The 25,517-nt window shown below is 45.7% G+C and overlaps 2 protein-coding genes across 3 annotated transcripts in view; both read right to left on the bottom strand.

The window, feature by feature from the left end:
* Window positions 1-220: 220 nt before the first annotated feature.
* LOC135828930 (septin-2-like) lies at window positions 221-16,020 on the bottom strand. The gene is made up of 11 exons (XM_065341364.1): window positions 15,352-16,020; window positions 13,659-13,745; window positions 11,635-11,758; window positions 10,666-10,800; window positions 10,188-10,305; window positions 9,288-9,368; window positions 7,802-7,898; window positions 6,990-7,041; window positions 5,006-5,092; window positions 1,369-1,453; window positions 221-789 (listed from the first exon to the last, which is right to left on the bottom strand). The coding sequence occupies exons 1-11, from the start codon at window positions 15,440-15,442 to the stop codon at window positions 709-711; spliced, it is 1,038 nt and encodes a 345-aa protein (XP_065197436.1). The 5' UTR covers window positions 15,443-16,020; the 3' UTR covers window positions 221-708.
* Window positions 16,021-23,606: 7,586 nt separating this feature from the next.
* LOC135828267 (uncharacterized) overlaps window positions 23,607-25,517 on the bottom strand; it is an 86,101-nt gene continuing 84,190 nt past the window's right edge. For both annotated transcript variants that reach the window (XM_065340716.1, XM_065340715.1), the window contains exon 67: window positions 23,607-24,365. The gene's annotated coding sequence lies outside the window, so the exon portion shown is untranslated. The remainder of the gene's footprint in view (window positions 24,366-25,517) is intronic.

The following is a 25,517-nucleotide window of genomic DNA, read 5'->3' as shown; positions in this document are numbered from 1 at the left end:
ACAATTTTCCAGCTAGGTTTACTTGAAATTCTACTGCAAATCAGGGAGTAGTATTGTGTTACTGTCTGCTTCAAATGCACATGTAAATGCACATGTAAATGCACATGTAAATGCACATGCATTCCTAGCTAGAATCTCTTATAGATAGTATTAGCATGTATACGTGCATGCATGGCTGCATTGAGCAGGGAAACCTAGAGTTGACCTCTGTTTGCCGGAATTGAATTGAAACGAAACCGACTACAGTGATTATAATTATTATTATTAGGAGGTGCAATCAAACAAGTTAGTTTGGGAAAGGGGAATACTGTAGAAGCATTCTAGTTCTCCACAGACATGACACGCACTCACAGTTGTAAGCTGGGGGGTCTGCACAGATGCCGGTGTCTGTTCGCCGGGCCAAGACAAGACATGCATGTTCATCAATGCATGTGCAGGGTTGGCCGAAATCTTCCCGGGGACGTTTCGCTAAACCAGCGAATCTGCTCGCAGCGGCGGTGCAAGGACTCAGTCAACCCACGTTACAGGTGGGCGAAATGTGGAAATATGAAAAATAATTCTTCCTAGATCCCAGCTCAATCCTGGGTATGCGCAATTGTGTGTGTGTGTGTGTTGCGTGAAGGGTGGGGGAGTACACATTCGTGTAGAATAGAATGTGATAGGGATCGGATTTGCGAGGAGAGCAAGACCTCTCTCCGAGGAGCGAGGCTAGACGCTCTGTCCGTCCGTGCTCTTCTTCTCCATCATCTGCGTCTTCATCATTTCCATCATTTTACGCATCTCATCCAGCTACTCGGGGTCGTAAGAGTGACAGCATCGACGGGGGCACGAACAACAGCAGCAGTAGAAAGAACACACCACACACACACACACACACACACACACACACACACACACATCGTTATTGGTCATGCGAGTCTTCCCGGTAGAGGGCAGAGAAACTCAAAAGGAACTTCTGGGCAAGATGACTCGTGCAATTGGTAATTGAACCGCTCAACGGCTGACGTCCCTGAAAATCCCAAATTCTGGGTCGACTAGGCAATAATCCCACTATGAGGGTCTACAGAACACCGTACCGGTAAGTGGGTGAGCATAAGCTGCAGAGAAAGGATTGACGGCATCAAGGTATACGTCCCGGGATCCAACTGCATTCACCCCTGCCCCGTACAGTGATGGTAATAAAATAATAGCTATGAGTGCGGCATAGCAGTAGACGCATGCAACTGCTATCTGGCTTTAGTGCACCCACCAACAGAACTAGCTGGCCTGCACACACACACACACACACACACACACACACACACACACACACACACACACACACTGATGAAACACAAGAATGCCACACCGCCGGCGTGTGCTGCTTACCTCTCTCTCCTTGGCAGCCAGCATGCGATCGGCCTCAGAGAGACGAGACGGGGCAGCGGGGCTCATGTCCGCCGTACTCAGAATACTACCAAGAGAAAGAATCAAATCAAAGAGAGCAGCTGTTCATACCGTGCTTCCGCACCAGGGAGTCGTACTCAAACTAGGGAGGTGACACGGCACAGAAATCCGTGTCACAGGGGTTGACTCGCACCCGTGACCCCTCGTTGCTATTTTTGGAATAGTTCAGTCCAGTCCAGTCCAGTCCGAAAGGTCATACTCGGATCGACTCGCCTTCTGTACTTCACCTCCAAGCGTGCAGCATGGGTGTCTAGTTTTTGAAATTATTGAGGCAGCACATTTCGTTTACAGCCCATCACTCGCCAGTATTCTTTGAAAGACTACCAGCAATTTGTTTACCTCCTGCCATGTCCGAACTACTTGATAGCAGTGATGGCAACAGCAGCAGTTATGAGACAGCGTGTAGTGTTACGGTAACTGTTCAGAACTGTTCAGAGTCGTATCCTAGGTTAATCCGAATACTAAAAATTGGCCCGAATTACACATAACACGAAGCTGGTTTTTGAAAATTGTAAGTCGTGTATCTGCCCAATTTCTTCTTTATGACTTGCACAATACACCAGTCTTCCTAAACAACACATTTCTAGCAGGGGTTAAGTACCATATAAGAGAAGTACAGCCAGTGATATTGTCATGTTGAAATACTACAATTTTGACACAAATTACACATAACACGAAGCCAGGTTTTGAAAAATGTAAGTCGTATATCTGCCCCATTTCTTCTTTATGACTTGCACAATGGTCCAGTCTGCCTAAATAACACATTTATAGCAGGGGTTATGAGAACTCAGAGAAGTACAGCCAATGATATTGTCATGTCTAAATATTACAATTTTGACACAAATTAGACATAACACGAAGCTGGTTTTTGAAAATTGTAAGTCGTGTATCTGCCCCATTTCTTCTTTACGACTTGCACAATACACCAGTCTTCCTAAACAACACATGCCATACAAGAGAGCTACATTGTACATCTAGTCATACTGTCATAAACAGCCAGCATTTTTCCTGCAGCAGTCACACCACCATCATCATTATTTCCAGGGAAATCCTCTTACATTGTCAGCTCCTACGTCGTTAGATACAATGTAGGGGGCTGTAGGACCGGCTCGTCAAAAATAGAGAACCTGAACAAGCGTGCTCGGGACGTCTCAGCAATCGTAGTATGCTTGAGCACTCCTATAAAAACTTGATCAATGGCAAAATCGTTCCCCACAGAAAAATCATACTTTGCGGGTCTTGCGTTGCACGCTTGGAGGTGAAGTACAGAAGGCGAGTCGATCCGAGGATGACCTTTCGGACTGGACTGGACTGAACTATTCCAAAAATAACAACGAGGGGTCACGGGTGCGAGTCAACCCCTGTGACACGGATTTCTGTGCCGTGTCACCTCCCTAGTTTGAGTACGACTCCCTGTTCCGCACATATAAGCGCATGTGCTTATGTCCGGACATAAGCGCACCCCCCAATTATAAGCGCATGGGCTTATATGTGAACACTATTGGTGAAGCATCCGGGAGCTGAATATACTGCTAAGCATTGTGATAACACTGTTGTTTAGGACACAGACAAACCTTATTGCACATATAAGCGCATGGGCTTCAACCCGAACATGTTCAACCAGCAAAAAATCTTTTTTGCAGCAAATTTTCACATATAAGCCCATGGGCTTCTACCCGAACATGTTCAACCAGCAAAAAATCTTTTTTGCAGCAAATTTTCACATATAAGCCCATGGGCTTCTACCCGAACATGTTCAACCAGCAAAAAATCTTTTTTGCAGCAAATTTTCACATATAAGCCCATGGGCTTCTACCCGAACATGTTCAACCAGCAAAAAATCTTTTTTGTAGCAAATTTTCACATATAAGCGCATGGGCTTCTACCCGAACATGTTCAACCAGCAAAAAATCTTTTTTGTAGCAAATTTTCACATATAAGCCCATGGGCTTCTACCCGAACATGTTCAACCAGCAAAAAATCTTTTTTGTAGCAAATTTTCACATATAAGCCCATGGGCTTCTACCCGAACATGTTCAACCAGCAAAAAATCTTTTTTTGTAGCAAATTTTCACATATAAGCCCATGGGCTTCTACCCGAACATGTTCAACCAGCAAAAAATCTTTTTTGTAGCAAATTTTCACATATATATGGGCTTCAACCCGAACATGTTCAACCAGCAAAAAATCTTTTTTGTAGCAAATTTTCACATATAAGCCCATGGGCTTCAACCCGAACATGTTCAACCAGCAAAAAATCTTTTTTGTAGCAAATTTTCACATATAAGCGCATGGGCTTCTACCCGAACGTACATGTTCAACCAGCAAAAAATCTTTTTTGTAGCAAATTTTCACATATAAGCCCATGGGCTTCTACCCGAACATGTTCAACCAGCAAAAAATCTTTTTTGTAGCAAATTTTCACATATAAGCCCATGGGCTTCTACCCGAACATGTTCAACCAGCAAAAAATCTTTTTTGTAGCAAATTTTCACATATAAGCGCATGGGCTTCTACCCGAACATGTTCAACCAGCAAAAAATCTTTTTTGTAGCAAATTTTCACATATAAGCCCATGGGCTTCTACCCGAACATGTTCAACCAGCAAAAAATCTTTTTTGTAGCAAATTTTCACATATAAGCCCATGGGCTTCTACCCGAACATGTTCAACCAGCAAAAAATCTTTTTTGTAGCAAATTTTCACATATAAGCGCATGGGCTTCTACCCGAACGTACATGTTCAACCAGCAAAAAATCTTTTTTGTAGCAAATTTTCACATATAAGCCCATGGGCTTCCTGAACCCGAACATGTTCAACCAGCAAAAAATCTTTTTTGTAGCAAATTTTCACATATAAGCCCATGGGCTTCTACCCGAACATGTTCAACCAGCAAAAAATCTTTTTTGTAGCAAATTTTCACACATAAGCCCATGGGCTTCTATGTGGGGAAGTACGGTATGAGAAGCAGTTCAGCAAACCTACTCTCGTTGGGGGAATGGAAAACTTCAACAAACCTTCACTAGTTGAGGAACACAGAACACCCCATTCGCATTCTCAATGCCATGAAAAGAGGCCACCACCAACATCACTATTACTGATGAGTTCCCTGTATCTTTGTATGGAAAGAAACAAGCTTGTCAGGTTTTTTTAAACTATTAATTTTGATCTCGTGGAGTGTTGCTAGTGGCCTGTTCGTACTGGTGTCTGTAAGCGTCGTCGTGTGGTACCATCAGGTAGAGAAAAAAAAGAGAGAGAACCTATCACCATTACCATCAACACCGGGCAAACCAAGTTGACACTTTCACCAATACTGTAAAACCGGAAAATTTCGGTGGAGATTTATTTTCAGTAACTTCGGTACAGGTAATTTTCACCTACTCGAAGTAGAACAAAATGCGACCTAAAATTCAACCATGCCACGCCATACAGTGTGAAATGCATTTTTGGATCTGGAAAACTGGTTTACCGAATTTTCGCGCTACCGAACCGTTGATTTCGGGAAATACCGAAAATATTACACCAGCGAAAATTCCCGGTTTTACAGTTCATGTCCTTACGTTCCGCCAGTCTTTGACAGGCGTCCTGAGCGGTAGTTCTCGTAGTGCACGTTCACCGTCACGTCCTTCAGATCCTGCATGTGTGTTCTGAACACGGAGGAGGTAGGCACGACAAACAGAACAACACGTTGATGCACGATGATACTACCTTGCAATTCTGGAACAGGCATAAGTCAGTGAGAGAATGGAAAAGGGAAAGTCTGAAGAAAAAATTGACTGTCTCCACTAGGAACCAAACCAGGGACCTTCGCGGCTTGAGGCCAGCAGCAGAATTCTGGAACAAACCGTACTTGAACCCACAAGCCCGGTATTCTGTTATTTATAGGTGATGCGAAAAGTAACAGCGTCAGTTAAGTTAACCTGAGCTCAACTTGCTTGGCCCATCGCGCATGACCGTCGCGCAAAGCGCTCCTGTACTCGAGACGATGTATAAATCGGGCTAAAGTTTAGTTTATACAACAAAGGGTTGTTGTGTAATCGTAGGTGACATTTACGTTTTGTTGTTCTTTCATATTATTAGTATTTATTATCAGAGTCTAATCAATTCGTTCGTCGTTGTCAACGTGTACACGAGGTACTGCTTGCCTTGAGTCAACAACACGGAATTCACGAATTACGATTGTGCTTACTACGACGTTGCATGTTGTTTGTACATTTACAATCACGTACATGCAGCCTGGCAAGTTGTGTCACGATGCAATGCATACCAATTTATTTCTCGTAACACATCAATTCTTACTTTGTAGGTGTTTAGGTCCGGTCTTGCGTGACAGAGGTAGTTACTCTTAGTTAGCTTTCTCCATGATTGATTCTAAGAAACACGGACATTGATTCTAGCTTCGAACTGTTTCTTCTTTGTCTGCCTGTGCATTTTGTTCTCAAACAAATCCTTCGTTCAATGTGTTTATATTTTCGCGCTCTGCAGATTTGTTTGCCTCGCGCTCAGCTTTGTTTCCTTTTCTTTGTCAACTGCATTATTATGACGTATGACTTGTGTACGCACTTATCACGTGACCGTTTGACTGCATGCGCTATGCACGCTCTAGGCTAGTGCATTTGCATTTTGAGCGATCGTAGCGATCCGCTTTCCTTGCCGTTTCGTCTTCTCCGCTTCTTTACTCATTCGAGTCAGTGTCGCTGCACTAGTTTGTTTTGCAGTTTATCCACGTCGCAGTCGTTCATGGTCGCCATCTTTACATTTGATTTTGATGCGCAGCTGCATGCTGATGCAGCTGCCTTTTTCATTCTTTCGATGATCTTCTTTCCAATTTTATACTGAATCTACTGTATGTATTCTCTCACCCAAGTTTGCAACGGTTGTCGGTTGTAGCATGCCAAGGGTTGGATGCAGGGGTGGTTAATTAAGCTAGTAGTAGTAGTAGTAACAATTCAGTAACAGGGTGATGCTGACAGCCAGCACTAGTACTCAGTGTACGGCTACCATCTCAACATCAGCTTACTGTTGCAACCATACTGCAGCTCAACACACAGTGAATACTTGAGTTGCATGAAGTATATTAACCCTTTATGTACGGAAAAGATGTACGCAGACTGAATTTGACCTCGACTCACCAAATTCCATAATTCTCAGGGTCATAAAAAAAAGTTAAGCATCCAGATATCGGGTAGATCAAGAACAACCTTTCCGCTTTCGTCACCGGGATGCCATCATCCTAAATTGCGTGTACTTCGCTGAAGTAGGTTTTAAATATGTGACTCGAAGACAACAATCATAAACTGCAATTAATACCCAGTAGAACTATTAGAGGATGACGGATGCAGTGATATCCTTGATTTCAATACCCTGGTCTAAGTCTTTTTCGGGAGGTATTCATCCCGGGAGATCCACACCATACTTCAGTGCACCAGCAAACAGTTTTAAACATCAAACAAGTGATCGTTTCTCAGTGTACGAGAGCAGCAGCACGATAGCACGGCAACACAGCAGCACGGCAGCAGCACACCAGTAACCATGGTAACCTACCTGATTAGAACGTTACGTAGCTGTGAGAAGTCACAATGCTCCACATTCTCCACTGTATCACACCCAGGGTGATGATGACAACGACAACGACGACAACGACAACGGCAACAACAACAAAAACAAAAACAACAACAACAACAACAACAACAACAAAAACAACAACAACAACAACAATCTCTTATTGGCGATGGTGCCATCGTGAGAATAAAGAATTCAAAAACAACAACAACAGCCAAACAGCAAGTCAAGAAGAAGTCAACATTGAGTCGACACCATTCGAACAAATCGCCAACTTGTGACAGGGATTTTAATAAAAGCCTCAAAAACAGATCATCCCAAGAGCACACATAATATTCCAGTACATACTGCCCACTAACGCACCATTGCAAGCTGTTGTGCCTCACATTGAAGTATCAGTTAAGGGAAAAAGACCATGATTGTATTATTATTAACTGGTTTGAGGGAAAGAGACAAACGGGAAAAGTCTGAAGAAAAAATTGACTGTCACCGCCAGGACTCGAACCAGGGACCTTCGCTTGTAGCCAGCGATGCTCTAACCACTGAGCTATGGTGTAGTCGTCATCCCAGCAGAGTATTATTAGTTCCGTATTTCCACTGACGATCGGAGCTTGAAAATCAATTCTGGATACATACAGTTTCGAACCTTGAATAAGTTGTCATGTTGCGTGGTGACGTCTGCGGCATTCATACTTTTCATAGATATTGATTCTTACGTATGCCAACTATGAATGAATGGCAATGAATGGGTCATAATATTACTACTTGTAGACATAGCACAGACAGCATCTCACCTTCCACTACACCCCATGGATGGAGGCGGCCACGCACTCTCTTCTTGCCCACCTCAAGTAGCGTGTTGGAGCCGACGACAGCGAACGGAATGCACGTCTGAAAGTAGACCGAGGAAAGAACGCCGAAATGCAAACACAGTCCATAGGTGTCAGATCGTTGAATGTCTCAGTACGCCTTGTCAGTTTGGTGCCATTTTGTCGCACTCGCTGACTGCATATGATCTGGTTACGCTGGTGGACAGTTAGTCATAACGCGTTACATTTTGTCTTTCTCTTTCTTTAATACATAATTAAATTGGTTCACCCTCCGAGTTCAACAGTCCATAAACTCATGAATACTGACAATTCGAGTGTAACTACTTTTTTTCTTCTTTTTTTTCGAAGTACACTTTCTCATGCACGATCGAGGGTCACCATTCGCAGAATTGACTGTACATCGGAATACGGGGCAGCAACGTACAAACCAAGTGTGAATGTAAACGGGAATGTCATCCTGAAAAACCGGAAAATTTCGGTGGAGATTTATTTTCGGTAACTTTGGTACAGAAGAAGGACAAAATGTTACGAGTTATGACTAACTGTCCACGAATGTAACCAGTTTGTCCAGCTTGTCCTTCTTCTTTTCACAATAATTTAATAGGCTCACCATCCGAGTTAACTTTGGTACAGGTCTTTTTTTACCTAAAAATAAACGCTACCTAAAATTCAAAAAGCCATGCCACAAAGTGTGCAAAATGCGGTTTTAATGTCGCAGTAATGTAGTTAGTGTGTGTTAGCATCCACCGATCACACTGCCATGTTTGCATCTGCCGCGCACCGCTGCATCGGTGCATTGTGCACTGCACTCACACTTCCAGCGCATAGATTCGGGCACGCTTAGCCTGACGTCACACAACTGCTTCCTTTGAACTTTTGCTCACTGCACTCACACTAGTACACTGCCAGCGCATGGATTCGGGCGCGCTTAGCCTGACGTCGTACAACTGCTTCCTTTGAACTTTCTCTTTCTTTCTTGCTGTTGGCTTCACTTCAAAGACTAGTCTAATTAGTGGTGACTTTTAGCTTGTGCCAGCACCAAATTTTCACCCTCCATCCCTCCCATTTTATCATCTTGCTAATGGTACTATGGAACATTTAGCTCTATCGCTCCTAACTGGTCACTTGCTTCGCTAGTTGCGGCTCTTCACGAGCCAGTTGTTGCCAATTGCATTGGCTTTGCCTTGCAACCCCATTGTGGCACAATGTGGGTTTATTGCGGCTCCTCGCGAGCCAGTTGCTGCCAGCATTGCTTTCCAGCTCTTCGAGCTTTTGCATTACAAGACCAGTTACTCGAAGCAGCACACTATCTCCAAAACAATTCCTTGTTGCCTTGGGCTGAGTATGAGTGTGTGAGGGATATGGTGCTAACAGTTTACCATTGATTTTAGGAAATACTGAAAATATTGCACCACCGAAAGTTCCCGGGTTTACGGTAGTATCAACTGACCTTCAGCTCCTTATTCTCATCATCCTCCATCTCACCACCGGTGTAGATGTTGATACCATTCTCTTGAATCTCATTCATCACCTGAACAATTACACACGCACACGTACACACACACACATACACACACACACACACACACATGCACGCACGCACAAATACATCCGGGTACCCACACACGCACGCACGCGCGCGTGCGCACACACACACACACACACACACACAACATGATAGTACCTCAAATACGTTAGGTTTGCAACCAGAGACACATACATATACAACCCATGAGGTATTATGGAAAAATAATGTACGTTACAACAGCTCTCATCCTCTACTCAAAGGAATACTCCTGTGCAACACTCCTCAATACTACAATAGTGTGAACTAACATGTGCCTCAGTAGCCAGTCAGGACCCTATAAGCAGTCACAGTCCCTGTAGTCAGTCATCCACTCCACACGACAGTCAGTCACAGCTTCACCAAGAGACACGCTCCATGCATGGCCCGTCACAAATCCCAGCTGCAGGCACATGTGTTACATTACTCATTAGGGAGGTTAAGATGCACTTTTCGACGTGACGCACAATTTCACGTCAAATTTGGCGTAAAACTCCAAATTTCGACGTGAGCTGCAGGTCACTCGCGTTGTTTTTCGACGCGCGAGCCAAAAAACGCGAGCTGAACTTTGGCGTTACATCAGAAATAACGCGAATCTTAACCTCTCTACTGTGGGTTCAATTACTGTCACATGACCATAGGCAGTCGCAAACCCAATAATCGGTTCAAACCCACTAAGCAGTCATCGTTACACTACTAGAACACCACGACCAACTGACCAACCACCAGTGAATGCTTGGTGTGAGAACACAAGACACTGCGGGGGGACATGGCGAGTGCTCTCACCTTCTTCTTGAACGCAGACAGCTCCTTGGCAGTTAGCATGTCTGCTTTGGCAACGACGGGGATGATGTTCACCTTGCCATGGAGTCGTTTCATGAACTCAATGTCCACCGGCTTCAAGCTGACAGTGCAATCAGGCACACATTAACGCACACAGACACAGACACAGACACACACACACACACACACACACACACACACACGTGTGCACACACAGATGCAGACACAGACACTTGTACTTGCTCACTGCCATAACCGGTCACGTGGGTCTCCCCTTGCCTTGGGAGAGGGTAGAGAGACTCAAAAGGAATCTTGGAAAGATGACTCAAATCAGTCAAATGGCTATTGAACCGCCCAACGGCCGACACCCCCTGAAATCCCCCCAAAAACACACACACACAAACACACACACGCACACACACGCACACACACGCACACACAGCATGACCACAGCCCGTTCAACAACACCCGTTTCCCTCACCCATGACCGGACGGAGAGATGAAGTATAAGCAACAGTGAACACGGTTGTCGGCGATGTTGCGACGGTTTACACCGGACTCATCGCGCAGGTAATGATCAAACTGCATATCAACATAGTCGATAATAGAGTCCCAGCTGAGAGAGAGAGAGAGAGAGAGAGAGAGAGAGAGAGAGAGAGAGAGAGAGAGAGAGAGAGAGAGAGAGAGAGAGAGAGAGAGAGAGACAGAGACAGAGACAGAGAGAGAGACAGAGACAGAGAGAGAGAGAGACAGAGACAGAGAGAGAGACAGAGAGCGAGAGAGAGAGAGAGTGAGAGAAAGAGAAAGAGAGAGAGAGAGAGAGCGAGGGAGAGAGAGTGAGAGAAAGAGAGAGAGAGAGAGAGAGAGGGAGAGAGAGAGAGAGAGAGAGCGAGGGAGAGAGAGAGAGAGACATAGAGAGACATAGAGAGACAGATAAACACACATGACTTTAAGAAGCAGAATGGGTTGTTACAGTCAACTGCATGTCAACCTTGCCTATAGCAATTGTCCCTGGTTCAAGTCCTGGTGGCAACAGTCAATTTTCTGCAGACCTTTCTCCCCTTCATCCCCGTGATTAATAGTTATAACAGTACAAAGAATTAGTGACGATATTTTCCACTGATGATGCGCACAAGAAAACGTTCGTTTATAAAAAAAATGGAATAATAAAACGTGTACAAAACCTCATCGTCCCTTTGTTGCTGTTGGTTGAGAGCCCACTAATGACTGTGCATTCAGCCAATTACTTATTTCTATTTTACCAGTACACACATACAGCGCTGGCAACTAAAATCCGACCCCTGATTGGCCTGAGCGGTGCACTCACATCGCAAACACCCAACACGGGATTGTAACACTACGAAATAGAGGCCGCAAGAATGTGAACGCACCGCGGCGCTAAGGGGGTTGGATTTCAGTTTCAACCGTGCGGCAGTGTACGAGTACTAACCAATCATAGTTGTTGATAGCATCCCCGAATCCCGGCGTATCCACAACGGTCAGTCTTAGACGAACACCTTTCTCCTCAATGTCCACCGTTGAAGTTTCCAGCTGCACCGTCTGTTCGATGCGCTCTGGAGAGGATGCATGTGAACAAACGTGTGCAAGACAAACACTCAGCCACCGTGAGAAGAGGCTGCAGTGCATCAACACTCAACGATTCAAGAAAAAGGTGATGAATTGTTTTACAAAACTTGCACATCACCTGTGTGCAATCTCAGACAGAAACAGTGACTTCAGCATGGTATTTTAAACTTCAATCTGACGACAGAACCATGTGGCAACTAAAACAAGACTCGTACATGGGCACATCAGGAGAGAATTCCAATAATTAAAAAACAACCAACAGGTTTCTGCTACTTGTCGAAGCTTCATCAGAGAAAGAAGAAAACCAGCTCAGTAGTGCTTTTAATATAAACTTATAAAGTGGTGGAAGTCTAATGTGAAACAAACCACAGTTGTTGCAGGTGTGGGCCAAGGATGGTGCTAGATTGGACAGGTGTGGGCCAAGGATGGTGCTAGATTGGACAGGTGTGGGCCAAGGATGGTGCTAGATTGGACAAGTTGGGCCAAGGATGGTGCTAGATTGGACAAGTTGGCGTGATACATAGACCCAGTGAAACCCTGATGTATTGAAACAAGCTTAAGCGTTAGTCTGTTAGATGAGCCTGGCGGGTCACGCTGCTCTAGGCTCAGCAAGCCAGGCTGGTGCCGTGTCATAAGGGGTCGTCGCAAAAGTTTTTTGTCGTCCCTGAAACGAACATGATTCATTTGGGGGGGGGGGGGGGGGGGGGGTGCGAGCCAAAATCGCAAGTCGACCGACACTGTACACATGACATGTACATGAATGCGATTTTCGTCGTCCAGCATAGCAAGCTGTGTTCGTTTCAGAGGGAGGGGAGGGGGTCCAAGTACGAAATGAACGATGTTCGTTTCAGGGACGACAGAAAACCTTTGCGACGACCCCTAAAGCCAACTTCGAAGTACAGTAGTCATCCACTGATCTTTAATCCGGCACTTTATAAACCAGCATCCTCTATAAACCAGCATAATTTCAGTAACCAAAATCGCGTCTTCGTGCACAAAAGTAAATTATTATGTCCGTTCCCGAAGGGAACTCACGACGGCCGCTAACACCTGGTAAACCCTAGCGACAGATGCAGCGCCTAACTGTGGGGGCGCCGGAGTGGATAAGTCTCATAACCGCTGGCACAAGTGCCGAGAAACCCCATTAGCTGCATCCATGTACCCCTTGTGCCTGGCCACAAGTTCTCAGCAGTAAATCAGATTTGTTAATCCAGCACCCTCCCTAATCCAGCACCGGCCTCCGTAATCCAGCACCCTCCCTAATCCAGCACCGGCCTCCCTAATCCAGCACCGGCCTCCCTAATCCAGCAGAATGTCCGTACCACAAATGCTGCCAGGTTATAAAGGGACCACTGTGGTACTGAAAATGAGAGGCAGTGAGAGAGGCAGTGAGTTGAGAAGGTGTGCTAGGGTCAGAAAGGAAGTAGTGAAGGAACTCCTGCTCTTTCTCCTCCTCCACTGTGTGCCCATGCTCGATGTACTTCACACACTTCTCCCCCCCCCCCCCCCCAATCTCTCTCTCTCTCTCTCTCTCTCTCTCTCTCTCTCTCTCTTTCTCAGAATCTCTCTCTCTCTCTCTCTCTCTCTCTCTCTCTCTCTCTCTCTCTCTCTCTCTCTCTCTCTCTCTCTCTCTCTCTCTCACGCACACACACACACCACACACACGCACACACACATGCACACACACACACAAACACACACATGCGCGCACACACACACACACACACACACACACACACACACACACACACACACACACACACACACCCTCCTCGCCCCCCCCCCCCTTCTTGCCGACAATGCATGGTAATATGCTGTGCTTTGGTCATCAGTACTGATATCAGCCACAACATGGCTACAGTACTTCACGGAACACGTGCAACTTACCATTAGCATTGGGGATTTCCCTATCGGCATACAAGTCCGTCATGAACAGGCTGTTGACCAGCGTTGATTTTCCCAAACCGCTTTCTCCTGAAAGCAGTGACAAAAACACCATGCAGCGAGGAAATTCATAAGTTGAGCCCATAACAGCAGCAGCACCGAAGTGCGTATTGCTCATGAGTCTGCGCCTGAGTCAGTGAGGAATTATGCGTGGGTGTGTGCATGTGTGTGTGTGTGTGCGTGTTTGTGTGTGTGTGTGTGTGTGTGTGTGTGTGTGTGTGTGTGTGTGTGTGTGTGTGTGTGTGCATGTGTGTGTGCGCGCGCGCGCGCGCGTGTGCTGCGCACACGTCTTTCTTCTTTTTTTCGGCTTGTGATCAGACAGCAGTGCTATGTCTGGTGAGTCTTCAAAGCAAGTGGCTGTGTAGAGTGTGGGTTCCAACCCCCTGTACAATCATCTCAGGGTTCTCACTAGGGCTGAAACGATTATACCGAATACTCGAAATAGAAATCGTTACAAGCTAACCAATCTATTATTTGAAAAGTTCCGATTACTCGATTATGCATACAGTATACATGATCACAGTCGACTCCTGATATAACGAACACCATTGTGCAGGAGAATTAGTTCTTTTTGTCGAAGTTCGTTATAAGGGAATTGCACTCACACCATACAAGCAGCAAGTCATGACTGGCAAGTGGCCCATGACAGAATGAGTGCACTTGGTTTACATGCGGGCCTACAAAATTTGGTTCGTTATAAACGAAAACTGTTCGCTATAAAGGGTCAATTTTGTATGGGTTCAAACAGGGACATGAACAAGGGTTCGCTATATCACGAAATTCGCTATATGCGAGTTTGTTATAAGTGGAGTCGACTTTATATGCGTATGATTGTAGGTCGACCGACGTGCGAGAACAAATTATCTTCTCCACTTAATGGGCCATTCACACTACGCCCAAAACGTGGCGTACGTGACGTTTTCGTCCATATAGCCAAGACAACATGGAACGTGGCGGGAAAATCGTACCCCTGATACGAAAACGTAGACGACGTATCCAGACACCTGTACCGAGGTTCGTTCTGTCGTTCCCGGCAGTTTGTATACAAAAGAAGCTGTGCGCACAGCTGTACGAAAAGCGTATACGTGCCTGTGTGAATGCAGCTACATGAAAACGATGTCTGCCAGTACGTCGTATTCCAAAACGCGACGTGTATTGTAACGTAGTATGAATAGCCTATAAATTCTCAATTTTCGCATTGTTCAGCTTCTAATACTGCTTTTATCTGTGGAAGAAATAATCGAAAAATAACCGATAACCGATCGATAAAGGTTTACCGTTTAGGTTATTCGGTAGCCAAGAAGTGTGATCGTCTCTCCCCTAGTTCTCATGCCACTGGCCACCGATGCATGCAGGTGGTTGCTGCCTGTTCGGTCACACCTTCAAAAGGCTAAAAAGAAGTACGGTGAAGCCTGTGCTTGCCCTATCAATGCTATCATACATTTTCTGCGCCCTTGTTGTACGTGTGTAAGTAAGTATTAGTTAGTCTGGTCATGTGAGCCCACTGATACTAGTGATAGCAACACCCATCATGATAATAATTATTTCACTCTCGGATGTACAGACTGTCAGTCAGTGTAGGGGAACACACAAGATCAACTCTACACCAGTACGCTAGACTGCGGCATTGCCTTACCTACGACCATCAGTGTGAACTCGAAGCCTCGCTTCTGTGCACGCTTGTGTACCTGGCGTGGCAGCTCGGCAAATCCTACCTCAGATGACATTGCTACAGACCGTTGCTATCCACCCAGTGGTGAAGCTATGCTAAACGTGATAGAGGTACGAACAGAATGTCTGGCCTAGCGAACACAAACCCGGGACACCGTAGAAATAGTCAGGTCAATTATTTGTAGGCTTCCGACGTAGCAACAGCAGCTAGCAGCACTCAACGATGCACGCAGCAACTCTCCGTTGTGCCGGGCCGCAGTGCGTCCAGTCTTGACCTCGCAGGTTCAGCAGAGAAAACAAAATTTAATTGTTTGGTCTTGGGTCGCAATGAGCGCTAACGCGTGTGGATGAGCAATGAAGAGAAATATTTGCTACTGACAGTACTGATACAGCGAGACTGGAACTTGTGGAAGATCAACAATACTACTCAAGTGGAACACCTGCTGTAAATAGTTTATCTCCAGCGCACGCGAAGCCGGTAAGATCCAGTTCTCGGGTTGCTCGCTGTGAGCGTGCTCTTGAGAACTGCTAGCGAGCACAAGTGTTGCAGTTCCTCAGATCTCTGTCGATGTCGGAGGTCTCCTGCTTTGGCTCTCGGGCTTGAAATGAAAAAAATCAGTCAGAGAAAAGCAACTGTGAGATTTCTGAACAAAGTCAAGTACATGTACTGATGTAGAGATAGCTCATTCACTGCTCGCTAGAACAGGCAGACAGACAGACACGTGCACTGAGTCTGTCCGTACTGACATGACACGGTGTACCTGGTGTACGTGTGACAGCAAGCACTGACACGACTGCATCTGCAGTACTGGCTGTCTACTTTTAGTCATAGATAGTAGAGCTACATGACTAGAACTAGAACTTCTAGTTCTAGTCATGTAGCTCTACTAGTAGAAGCAGAACAAGCGTGTGACTGCTGTTATCTTTTCTGGAATATCGCTGTGTGGTTGGGATTCCCAGAAGAATCCCCAGAGAGCAAAATGCCAAAATGGGCACCACATCAGCTACATAACTGATTATGCAGTCCATTCATAAAAGACTATATCCTAGCTTTTGGCCGTAAATGTTAGTTGTAGAACGTCAGTACTGTCGGTCAGTGTCGTGCAATGTTATCGCATGAGCTGATTGTTTACTATGTTTAGTAACTGGCCTGAAAAATTCCAGATCCACAAACTCCCTCACATCACACGAGGATCTAGTTGCACTGAGGCAGCTCGCCCAGGATCGTCGAAAGTGGAAGGAACTAATGTGTGCTGTGTGTAGTGGCTGAAGTTATACAATTACACTAGATACTCTTAACAATAATAACGGATACAATTACACTATGTACTCTAACACACTAGATACTCTAGATACTCTAACAATTTTATCAACCATTATGATAATTACCACATCAAATGCTGCGGAGACCTATCCAGAATCGGCAATATGCTGGCCCTGGCCTGGAGATCTGCAACCACAATCAGCTTCTACTTTGCAACATTAACGGATTAGTCCCCTTTTGTCGATTGATGGATCAATCGGTAGATTCGGCTCTGTTTTTCTTTTTCCTCTCTTTCTTGTTTTGAATTGTATGTTGAACTCATTGGATTTCTTTGTATTCTGTATCTCGTTATCGTTATATTTTCCTCTAGCCCTCTCGCTTAGGATGAGCTTTATTTTTTATGGCAGATTAAGCGAAGGCTATAGTTGATGCCAACGCGAACAAGCAAAATAATAATAATAATAATAATAATAATAATAATAATAATAATAATAATAATAATAATAATGTAAAAGAGAAAAGGACATATGGATACGAGTTTAGAGTAACTCTCCATCACTGTAACATGATACTATATACAGTCAGAAAGTGCAATAACTAGGCACAAAACTGACAGAGTACTGAGACATTCTTTTACATTTATTTATGGCTCAACATCCGAGTTTCAAATTGCACACCTGATGAGCCGTCACGAACCATACGGCGAATAATAATAATAATAATTGTTTTACTGGTGGTGTTAGTGGACATTATAGTGTAACTTGTAGTTTATCTTTTATTTTTGGCCATGAATGGGTCAAATTTTGAGTTTTTCCATCATTTTTTGGGCAATCCCTCATGGAATGAATCCTCTTCCAATTATGATTCTGAAGTATTTCTCCAAAAAGCAAGCCATAACAAGAATACCGTAAAATTCAATTAAGCCCCGGGCGTATACTTTGCAGAGCGTCAAAAACCGGGCGTATATTTGGGCATGGGCTTATTTTAGGGCATGGGCGTTATTTCGGACGCAATCTGCAGAAGATCAATCTATCAGCAACCCACTAGTTTCAGTGAACCACCATTCACACCAGGGAGTAGTATACAGTCGTCCCTCTCTAATCCGGCACTTGTTTATCCAGCACCCTTGCAAACCAGCACACTTTCTGGCCAAACCGATTTTTTCAGTTCATTTTCTACGCTTTAATCCGGCACTTGAATTCCGCCTCCAGCAGCGATTTTCTGCAACAAATCACTCAAACTGTACATAATTCGATTTTCTAATCCAGCAGTTGTACATCGCATACCGTCAGGGAGCATTGCAACATACACAACACATGTAACATACACTTGGGAATATCTTATGCCAGTGCATAGGATATTCCCAAGTGTATGTTAAAGACATGCATTCCACAAAGTACTTGGCTTGACACAGAAAATCTCTACGTTTTGACGTACGACACAAACATGCATGTTAACAGGTGGGCCGGGTTGGAGGGCAGGATTTGATAATCCAGCACCCTTGTTTATCCAGCAGAAAATGCCGTTGCAAAAGGTGCCGGATTAGAGAGGGACGACTGTAATACATGATTGTATATTACGTACAGTGCTGGCAACTGAAATCCTACCCCCTGGGTGGCGCGCCACGCTGCCAGGGGGTCGGATTTCAGTTGTCAGCACTGTAGTATACTACTCCGTGATTCACACTGAGCGCGGTACACGTACATCAAACCACAGCTGGAAATTTGGTCGTAACCAAGAATGTAGCGATAAATTACAGATTTGATACGTAAACCACTTGCTATGGTAAGTACAAGGCACAACACTCAACAGGTACTGGCATGGCTACAGTTTGTACGCGAACGCACGCGAAAGCGCTGGTCATTTTGAGTCCACTTTACGCCCTGGGCTTATTTCGGGCATGGGTGCTAAAACGGACTTGAAGTGTACACCGCCTAAAACTGGGCTTATTATCGGACATGGGCGTTATTTAGGGTGGGCTTATTTACGGAATTTTACGGTAGGATATCGGCCAGGTTTTGCCCCCAAAAACACTGGGAAAAACCATGAAAATCCAGGCTGTTCCCACCACTTTGTTTTAGTCAACTCGTTACTTGATCACACCAGCCAACACGCAGAGCGTTTTCCTAACCCTTCTGGATTTATACAGCCGATATCCTGCAGTTGTACGTTTACCAGTAAGGATGGCCACATCATGCGAATTATTTTGTCCAAAATTGAAATTCAAAAAGCGAAAAAAACGGTCAAAATGTTTAAAGAAAATTCAAAAAATCCCCCAAAATGCAGAAAAAATTCGATCCGTTGCCATGGTTTTTACAGAACTCGTACCCAATAGTTCCAAAAAACAAAAAAAATCCACAAACTGCTTATCATGTGTGTCTGTGTGCTTCCAAATTCGGGGATGGGTGTCAAAAGGTCAAAGGTGTGTGTATTTGAAAGTACTGTTTTCACATGTCAAACTTGGTAATATTATTATTATTATTAGACACAATCTCATAGCATGTGACAAGCATAGCTAATGCAGGGACAGAATCCCCTGAGACAAGGGCGTTGAGCCAGCCACGGCAATAGTAAGCTAGGAAAACAAAGCAAATATGAATTAGAGCAGAAAATGAATGGAAAATTACAAAGAAAAACGATTAACGGACGTGAGCACTATCAAAATTCGTGCATCACCCAGGTATTCGAGAATGTTCTTCGATGATACTTATTGCGTCTAGTTCAGTTGTGATAGTAGATCTTTAAACTGACCAATAGAAGAACAAGTTTTCAGACCGTATGGTAATGATAACCAATGAGAGTAGCCGGAAAACAAAGGGGACTTTAGATACTGGGCTGACTTAACAAGAGGCAGGATGAGCGCGTTACGGGTTGAGCTTGTCGAAAACCAATTGTACTTCATCATGTGTGAAGGGGTTTTATGAAGAAATATTTTATGAACCAGTGTACAGAGATGGTGCTCATGACGAACGGAGAGAGGAGAAGTGTGTGCAAGTCGATAAAGGGCATCCGAAGGAAAACATCGATCCTTGTTGTAAAGAATTTTAAGTATAAATCTATGGTGGACTTCTAATTGGTTCAGAGTTGTGTCAGAAAGGCCACACCAAGCGGTATCGCAATAGTCGAATATAGGGAGAATATAGCACTGATAAAATAATAGTTTACACTGGATGGGCAAATGAGTGCAATGTGGTTGTAGTACCCCTCTAATGCTGAACTGGTTCGCTTGCATACACAGTTGACATGTGCAGCCCAAGAGAGTTTGCAGTCAAACATCACACCTAGATGTTTGTGCTGAGTAACAACACGGATAGGCATAGTCGAGTCAGGGAAGTATAATGGTTGATCAGGAGGGGATGAAGAAATATACATGGCTATATTGAGCAGCACATGTACTCTCCTGATGTGACATCACTGTCGTTCTCCAAAAACGGCCAAAATTCAATCCTGATGGGGCCAAAATTCAAAAAAAAATCAAAGTGCGAAATCCAACCAAAATTCAAAAATAATTGAAAACATTTTGTGGACAAGCCTATTTACCAGCCGAGAAGACAAGTGACCTCATCGGGGCACTGGACCAAATATTCACTACATCATGAATCATACACATTATTAGATACAGTTCAGTGGGACTACCACAACTTGCATAACAGTATATTGTGCAGTTCGAACCAGGGAGTAGTACAATACCATTGTACTACTCCCTGGTTCGAACCCCAGTTGAGATGCCTTAATTTTGGACCCTTTTTCAAGTTTCAAGTCTCGTGGCTCTGCACCGTGCACGACAAAATCACGAAAAAACACCAAAATAAGGGAGCTTGCCAGAGCCAGCGCTCACCTTTTTCTGAATGGACTGTAGGCATGGCATGTGACATGGTCGGTGTCTGGGCTGTACTATAGCTATTGTAGGTGTTACTCCTACCAAGAGTCCATAACCCCCAGATACTAAGCTACAACACGCGGAGGGGGGGGGGGGGGATACACCAACCCTGTACAATGTAGAAGCCGCCCCGCACCCTAGAAAGCCACCCAGCACCTAAACAGGCAGGGAAAGGGGACCCCGGACAGGCGGCCCACCATTCGCCGTAAGTGGGGGTCCAAGGGAAAAAAATAGTGCCACCCTGAAACAGCGGATCAGGCGGGTGTTATGCTCTCAAAGGTGAGGGTGATGCCTGGTGCATGATGGTGACTGTTGCAGTCCCCTGTTGTTGTACGACCAACCGTTCACCTGCAGACGGGTCGACATCAACGAAGTCGCCACACCGGTAGTTTTGCTCAGCGCCTCCAACACGCATGTGCTGACTCCGGAGAATCAGCCCCGCTTCTGAGGCATTGCCCACTGGCAGCCAGCCACTACCTGCAGTGCATTTCCCGCTCAGCAAGATGCGGTAGAGTCCGGCGATTTCAATGATGATGCTAGTGAGGGTTGTCCCACCCATTTCACGCATTGGGACAGCACCCCAATGGGGTACCCCTGTTCCTGTTTGGGACGTGTCCTGCTGCACGTACACAGCCGGCGTCGCGGGATATTTGCCTGCCTCTCGTTTTTCTCACGTCGCCTATTGCGTTCCGTAACAATTAGGGCCGGGAGGCTGGTATGAACTACAGTAGTCAGGGGCCCGGTTTCTGGACTCACACCACAATGAACTAAGGGCCAGGTCATACAATGCACCGGTGCACGTGTCATGTAATGAGTGCATCACTGCATGTACATAGCACACAACACGTAGACTGGCTTGAGTGCATCACTGCATGTACATAGCACACAACACGTAGACTGGCTTGAGTGCATCACTGCATGTACATAGCACACAGCACGTAGACTGGCTTGAGTGAATCACTGCATGTACATACGTAGCACACAACACGTAGACTGGCTTGAGCAAAGTGTCTTGGTGAAAACCATGCAGAAAGCTGGGCAAAACACGAGCACATACCCATCTTTCACACAAACACAAAAATACGCACATGCACGCAAGCACATGCATGCATACAAGCACCATTGGACCATTGGACGCCCATCGTCGGAGGCGATGATAGCGATGCTACAGCAGAAGCCATGGCAACTTGTGCTGGGATTGCACCATTCAACAGCTTGCAAGGCTGAAGAATTGGCCGCCACTATTCAGCCTGGTCTACACCACACAGCTATGAAGTGGCTTTTTCTGGCCAGTGAATCCCTACTTTTTGGTCTTTTTTATTTTACAAGCACACACACACACACACCCACCCACCCACCCACACACACACACACACACACACACACACTACTACTACTATGTACAACTGCCACAAAATGGCCACGTCGCTCCCAGAAGCGGGAGACAACAGCGAGAAAGGAAAAAGAAACAAGGAGAATAATTGAGGTGAGAGGGGACCGTTCTACACATAGCTAGTGTTTCTGTCTTCGGTGGCGGGTGAGGCCCTGCGGGCGGGAGAATCGTTCGTTACATAGGCTGCATTGAATGGGCAGATTAGTCCTCTGGTCCTTTCGCAGTCGTTTGCCTCGAGTACAATTATGGCGGTTAAAACCAGCCTGACTCTTCATGCAACGATCACAGGTCGAGCAATGGTGCTGGCAGCAGTCCAAATTCAGGCTGCATCTCGTTGAAATAGCTGGTATTTCGTCCGATGTCTGACGCTCCACACAACGATGAACTGCAAAACCGCCAGCGTTTTGAAACCAGCGGTCACAAACTCCACAGTGACGGGCCCCAGGCTGCTGGGCAACAGGTAAGGACCGTACAGCTGAGCACTTGTGACGGTGAATCCCACGAGCAGTGAATGATCGGTTGCAAACCTTGCAGGTGACTTTGTTGTTGTTGCACTCCACGAGATCATCCGGAGTCTTTGCAATTGCCTCCCGCCATGCTGGGCGATCCTGAGCCAAAGTGAGCCAATTCACTATGCCACCGAAACGAAGATCACGTGCGACGAGGTCTTTCCATCGCAGTCGTGGCCCACAGGCTGGGCGTGGATCTGAGAAGAAGCTAAACAGTATCAGCTTCGGAAGCCGGTTATCTGGCATTCTGGCGACATGCCCAAGCCACTGCAGACGGCGGTGTCTGACGGTATCAGATGGCAGTGCCATATCACCCCAGCGTCTTCGCAGCTCCTGGTTGTTGACATGCTGCAGCTGTTGATCGAGCCGGGATACACCCAGAATGAACCTGTAGGGAGCGGTGGTGGAAGTTGTTGATGGCAACCATGTCTCTCTTCAGCGGAGTCCAGCACTCACAGGCATAGAGCAATGTGGACAGAACGCAAACATCGTGAAGATGGCGCTTGGTGGCGATGGAAAGGTTTCGGTCAAGAAAGACACGGCGCATAAGGTCGAAAGCTGCCGCTGCCTTACCGAGTCTTCTGGCCACATCTGCAGATGAGCGGGTGTCAGCAGTTATCACAGAGCCAAGATACACATAGGATTTGACACTTTCGATCTCCTCCGGCCCAACAAAGAGCGGAAGGCGGTCAGCACATGATAAATTTGCACCAACGGCCATGAACTTGGTCTTCGCTGTACTCAGAGTCAAGCCGAAGGAAGAAGCAACGTTGCTGAACAGCTCTAAAGCCAGTTGAGCTGACTCACGGGATGGTGCAAGTAGTGCTGCATCATCTGCAAACTCCAGGTCGTTGACCGATGTCGTGCCAGTTTGACGGGTTCGCTTGGGAAATAGATTGCCACTTCCATGGATTGAAGATATCAGGGACACACCGTTAACACCAGCTGCTGCTATAGCTGAACGCCATGCTTCCAACACACACACACACACACACACACACACACACACACACACACACACACACACACACACACACACGCGCACACGCACACACACACACACACACACACACACACACACGCACAGACAGGCACGCACATGCATACAAGCACGCACAAACATGCACAAACACCACACACCCACCGCCACGCACTAGCAGACGTTAGCAATACATTTCTGTGGGCACTCACTCCTGCCCAGGGCAGAATGAATCTCGACATTATTTTTGGGGAGACTGCAATATTAGTATGCGGCATGACGCAAGCTTTCAAAATGACTAGAACCATACACAAAGAAAACATGCATGATAACAGAAATAGCCAAACATGAGTCGAATGTCAAAAGTTCCTGGGTTGATGAACACAAGTCTCACATTAAAATACTGTTAGAAAAACTGTTAGAAAAAAATAGAAGAATACAATTAAATAATCAAATGGAGAAAATAATAATAACAACACGGCACAAAGTGCGACAGTGAGTAGGGTTGGCATGGTGCCAGCTCCGTAGCCATGGTGAGAATGGCACTCTTCGTTCTCAAGTTCTTGAACTAGGATCAGGATCCTGAGGATGCCGTGGGAAATTCGTAATGCCAGATCATCATCATGCTATCGATGACATCATCATCTTAGGGTCAACGTTTACATGATGTCATCACTATCAGCAGAGCTTCTGTGATCAGGCGCGGTGGCAGTGCGATCGCATGACAGCATACTAGGACCTTCAAGAGGGTGAGTCATTGGTGACATCATAGCTCTGACACTGTAGAGCACATGATGACATATCGGCACAGTGACCATGATGTCATGTGACAGTGTTTTCAGGGCAGCAATGATGTCATCGGTCTGATTGTGGCGAGGATATTGTTGCAGGATGCGTGGAGAGATGGATAGAGACAATGGCATGTTTGGTTAGAGCGTGATGCTGCTAGCATGCCTGCAAACATAGAGGAAGAGGAAACCATCACCGTGTTTGCCGGAGTATAGTGCGGACTTTAGATGCGCTATTTCAGCAGCCATAAATCCTCGGACTCAGCCTTTATTATATACGCATGTCAACACTAAAACCAGGTGTATGTGTTGCCAGTGCATCTTGAAAATCAGGCTTGTATTCGAAACAGGCTTCTATGAGACAGGCCTTAAATAAAGACACTACGGTAGTCCTACTACAGATCACAGAGACCAGCTACTCCTACAGTATTACTATGACATCATTGCATACCATTGCATGACATCATTGCTCACCATTGCATGACATCATTGGCAGGGGATTCATTGCCTACCATTAGAGAGTTTTCGCACGGTGTGCAACGCGCTTACTTGACGCGCTCGAGGGTCACGTGCGACGTTCGACAGCAAGGCCAACGTGCGTTGGCAACGTGGAAACCGGTCTCATCACGTTGGCGATTGACGGCCCTGCACGCGCGATCTACGGAAGGTTCTAACGGCTAACCGAAGAAGGTTGAGGTGGGTTTTGAGGGCTAAGCCTGATTTTTTGCTATAATTGGTAAAACCGGGCAAGACGAGATTTTGATGAGAAGCGCGGATCGGATCAAGCTGAATGCCTGAAAGGACGAAGTGGAAGAGGTGAAAAATTTCAGATACAGATCTACTCTCCCATGATCTGTACAACAGTCAACAGTGAACTAGTGAACTGTTGTTCAGTGCTTAGAGTTTTGTCGCCATATCGCTTTCCTTCAGAGATGATTCGGATAACACAATCAGTGCAGCAATACAAGCCACTCCCGGATCGACTTCTGCTTCATCTTTCTGGTTTGGTCCATTCACGCAGTTGCAACGCAACACACAAATCCGTCCGGGTAAACCTAAAGCTATTTTAGCACTGTACTGATCAAAGTCTTGAGATCTAGACGGTCGCCATAGGTTTTGCTCTCGGCTTCAAGTTAGTTCATCATCCTCTTCAAGAGCATTCTTGTCTAAACGATTATTCCTTCAAAGCATGCCATCATGGCATCAACACGGCATATGTGAGTCAGCTTCCATGCCGAAAGCAACAAAGCCGGTGGAACGATATATGTACTTGAGTATGTGCAAAGGGGCTAAGACAGAAAACGGCCCAGACCATCGC

Source organism: Sycon ciliatum, chromosome 12 (assembly GCF_964019385.1).
Source record: "Sycon ciliatum chromosome 12, ocSycCili1.1, whole genome shotgun sequence".
Classification (NCBI taxonomy): domain Eukaryota; kingdom Metazoa; phylum Porifera; class Calcarea; order Leucosolenida; family Sycettidae; genus Sycon; species Sycon ciliatum.
The sequence above is the reverse complement of the archived record's forward strand: the minus strand, read 5'-3'. Positions and strand labels throughout refer to the sequence as shown.

Excerpts from the sequence above, each read along its gene's own strand:
- LOC135828930 (XM_065341364.1), bottom strand. The coding sequence starts at position 15,442 with ATGTCATCTGAGGTAGGATTTGCCGAGCTGCCACGCCAGGTACACAAG. Across the intron at positions 13,746-15,351 it reads GTTCACACTGATGGTCGTAG|GAGAAAGCGGTTTGGGAAAA; the intron begins GTAAGGCAATGC and ends CACTGCTTTCAG. Across the intron at positions 7,899-9,287 it reads ATGAGAATAAGGAGCTGAAG|ACGTGCATTCCGTTCGCTGT; the intron begins GTCAGTTGATAC and ends GTCTACTTTCAG.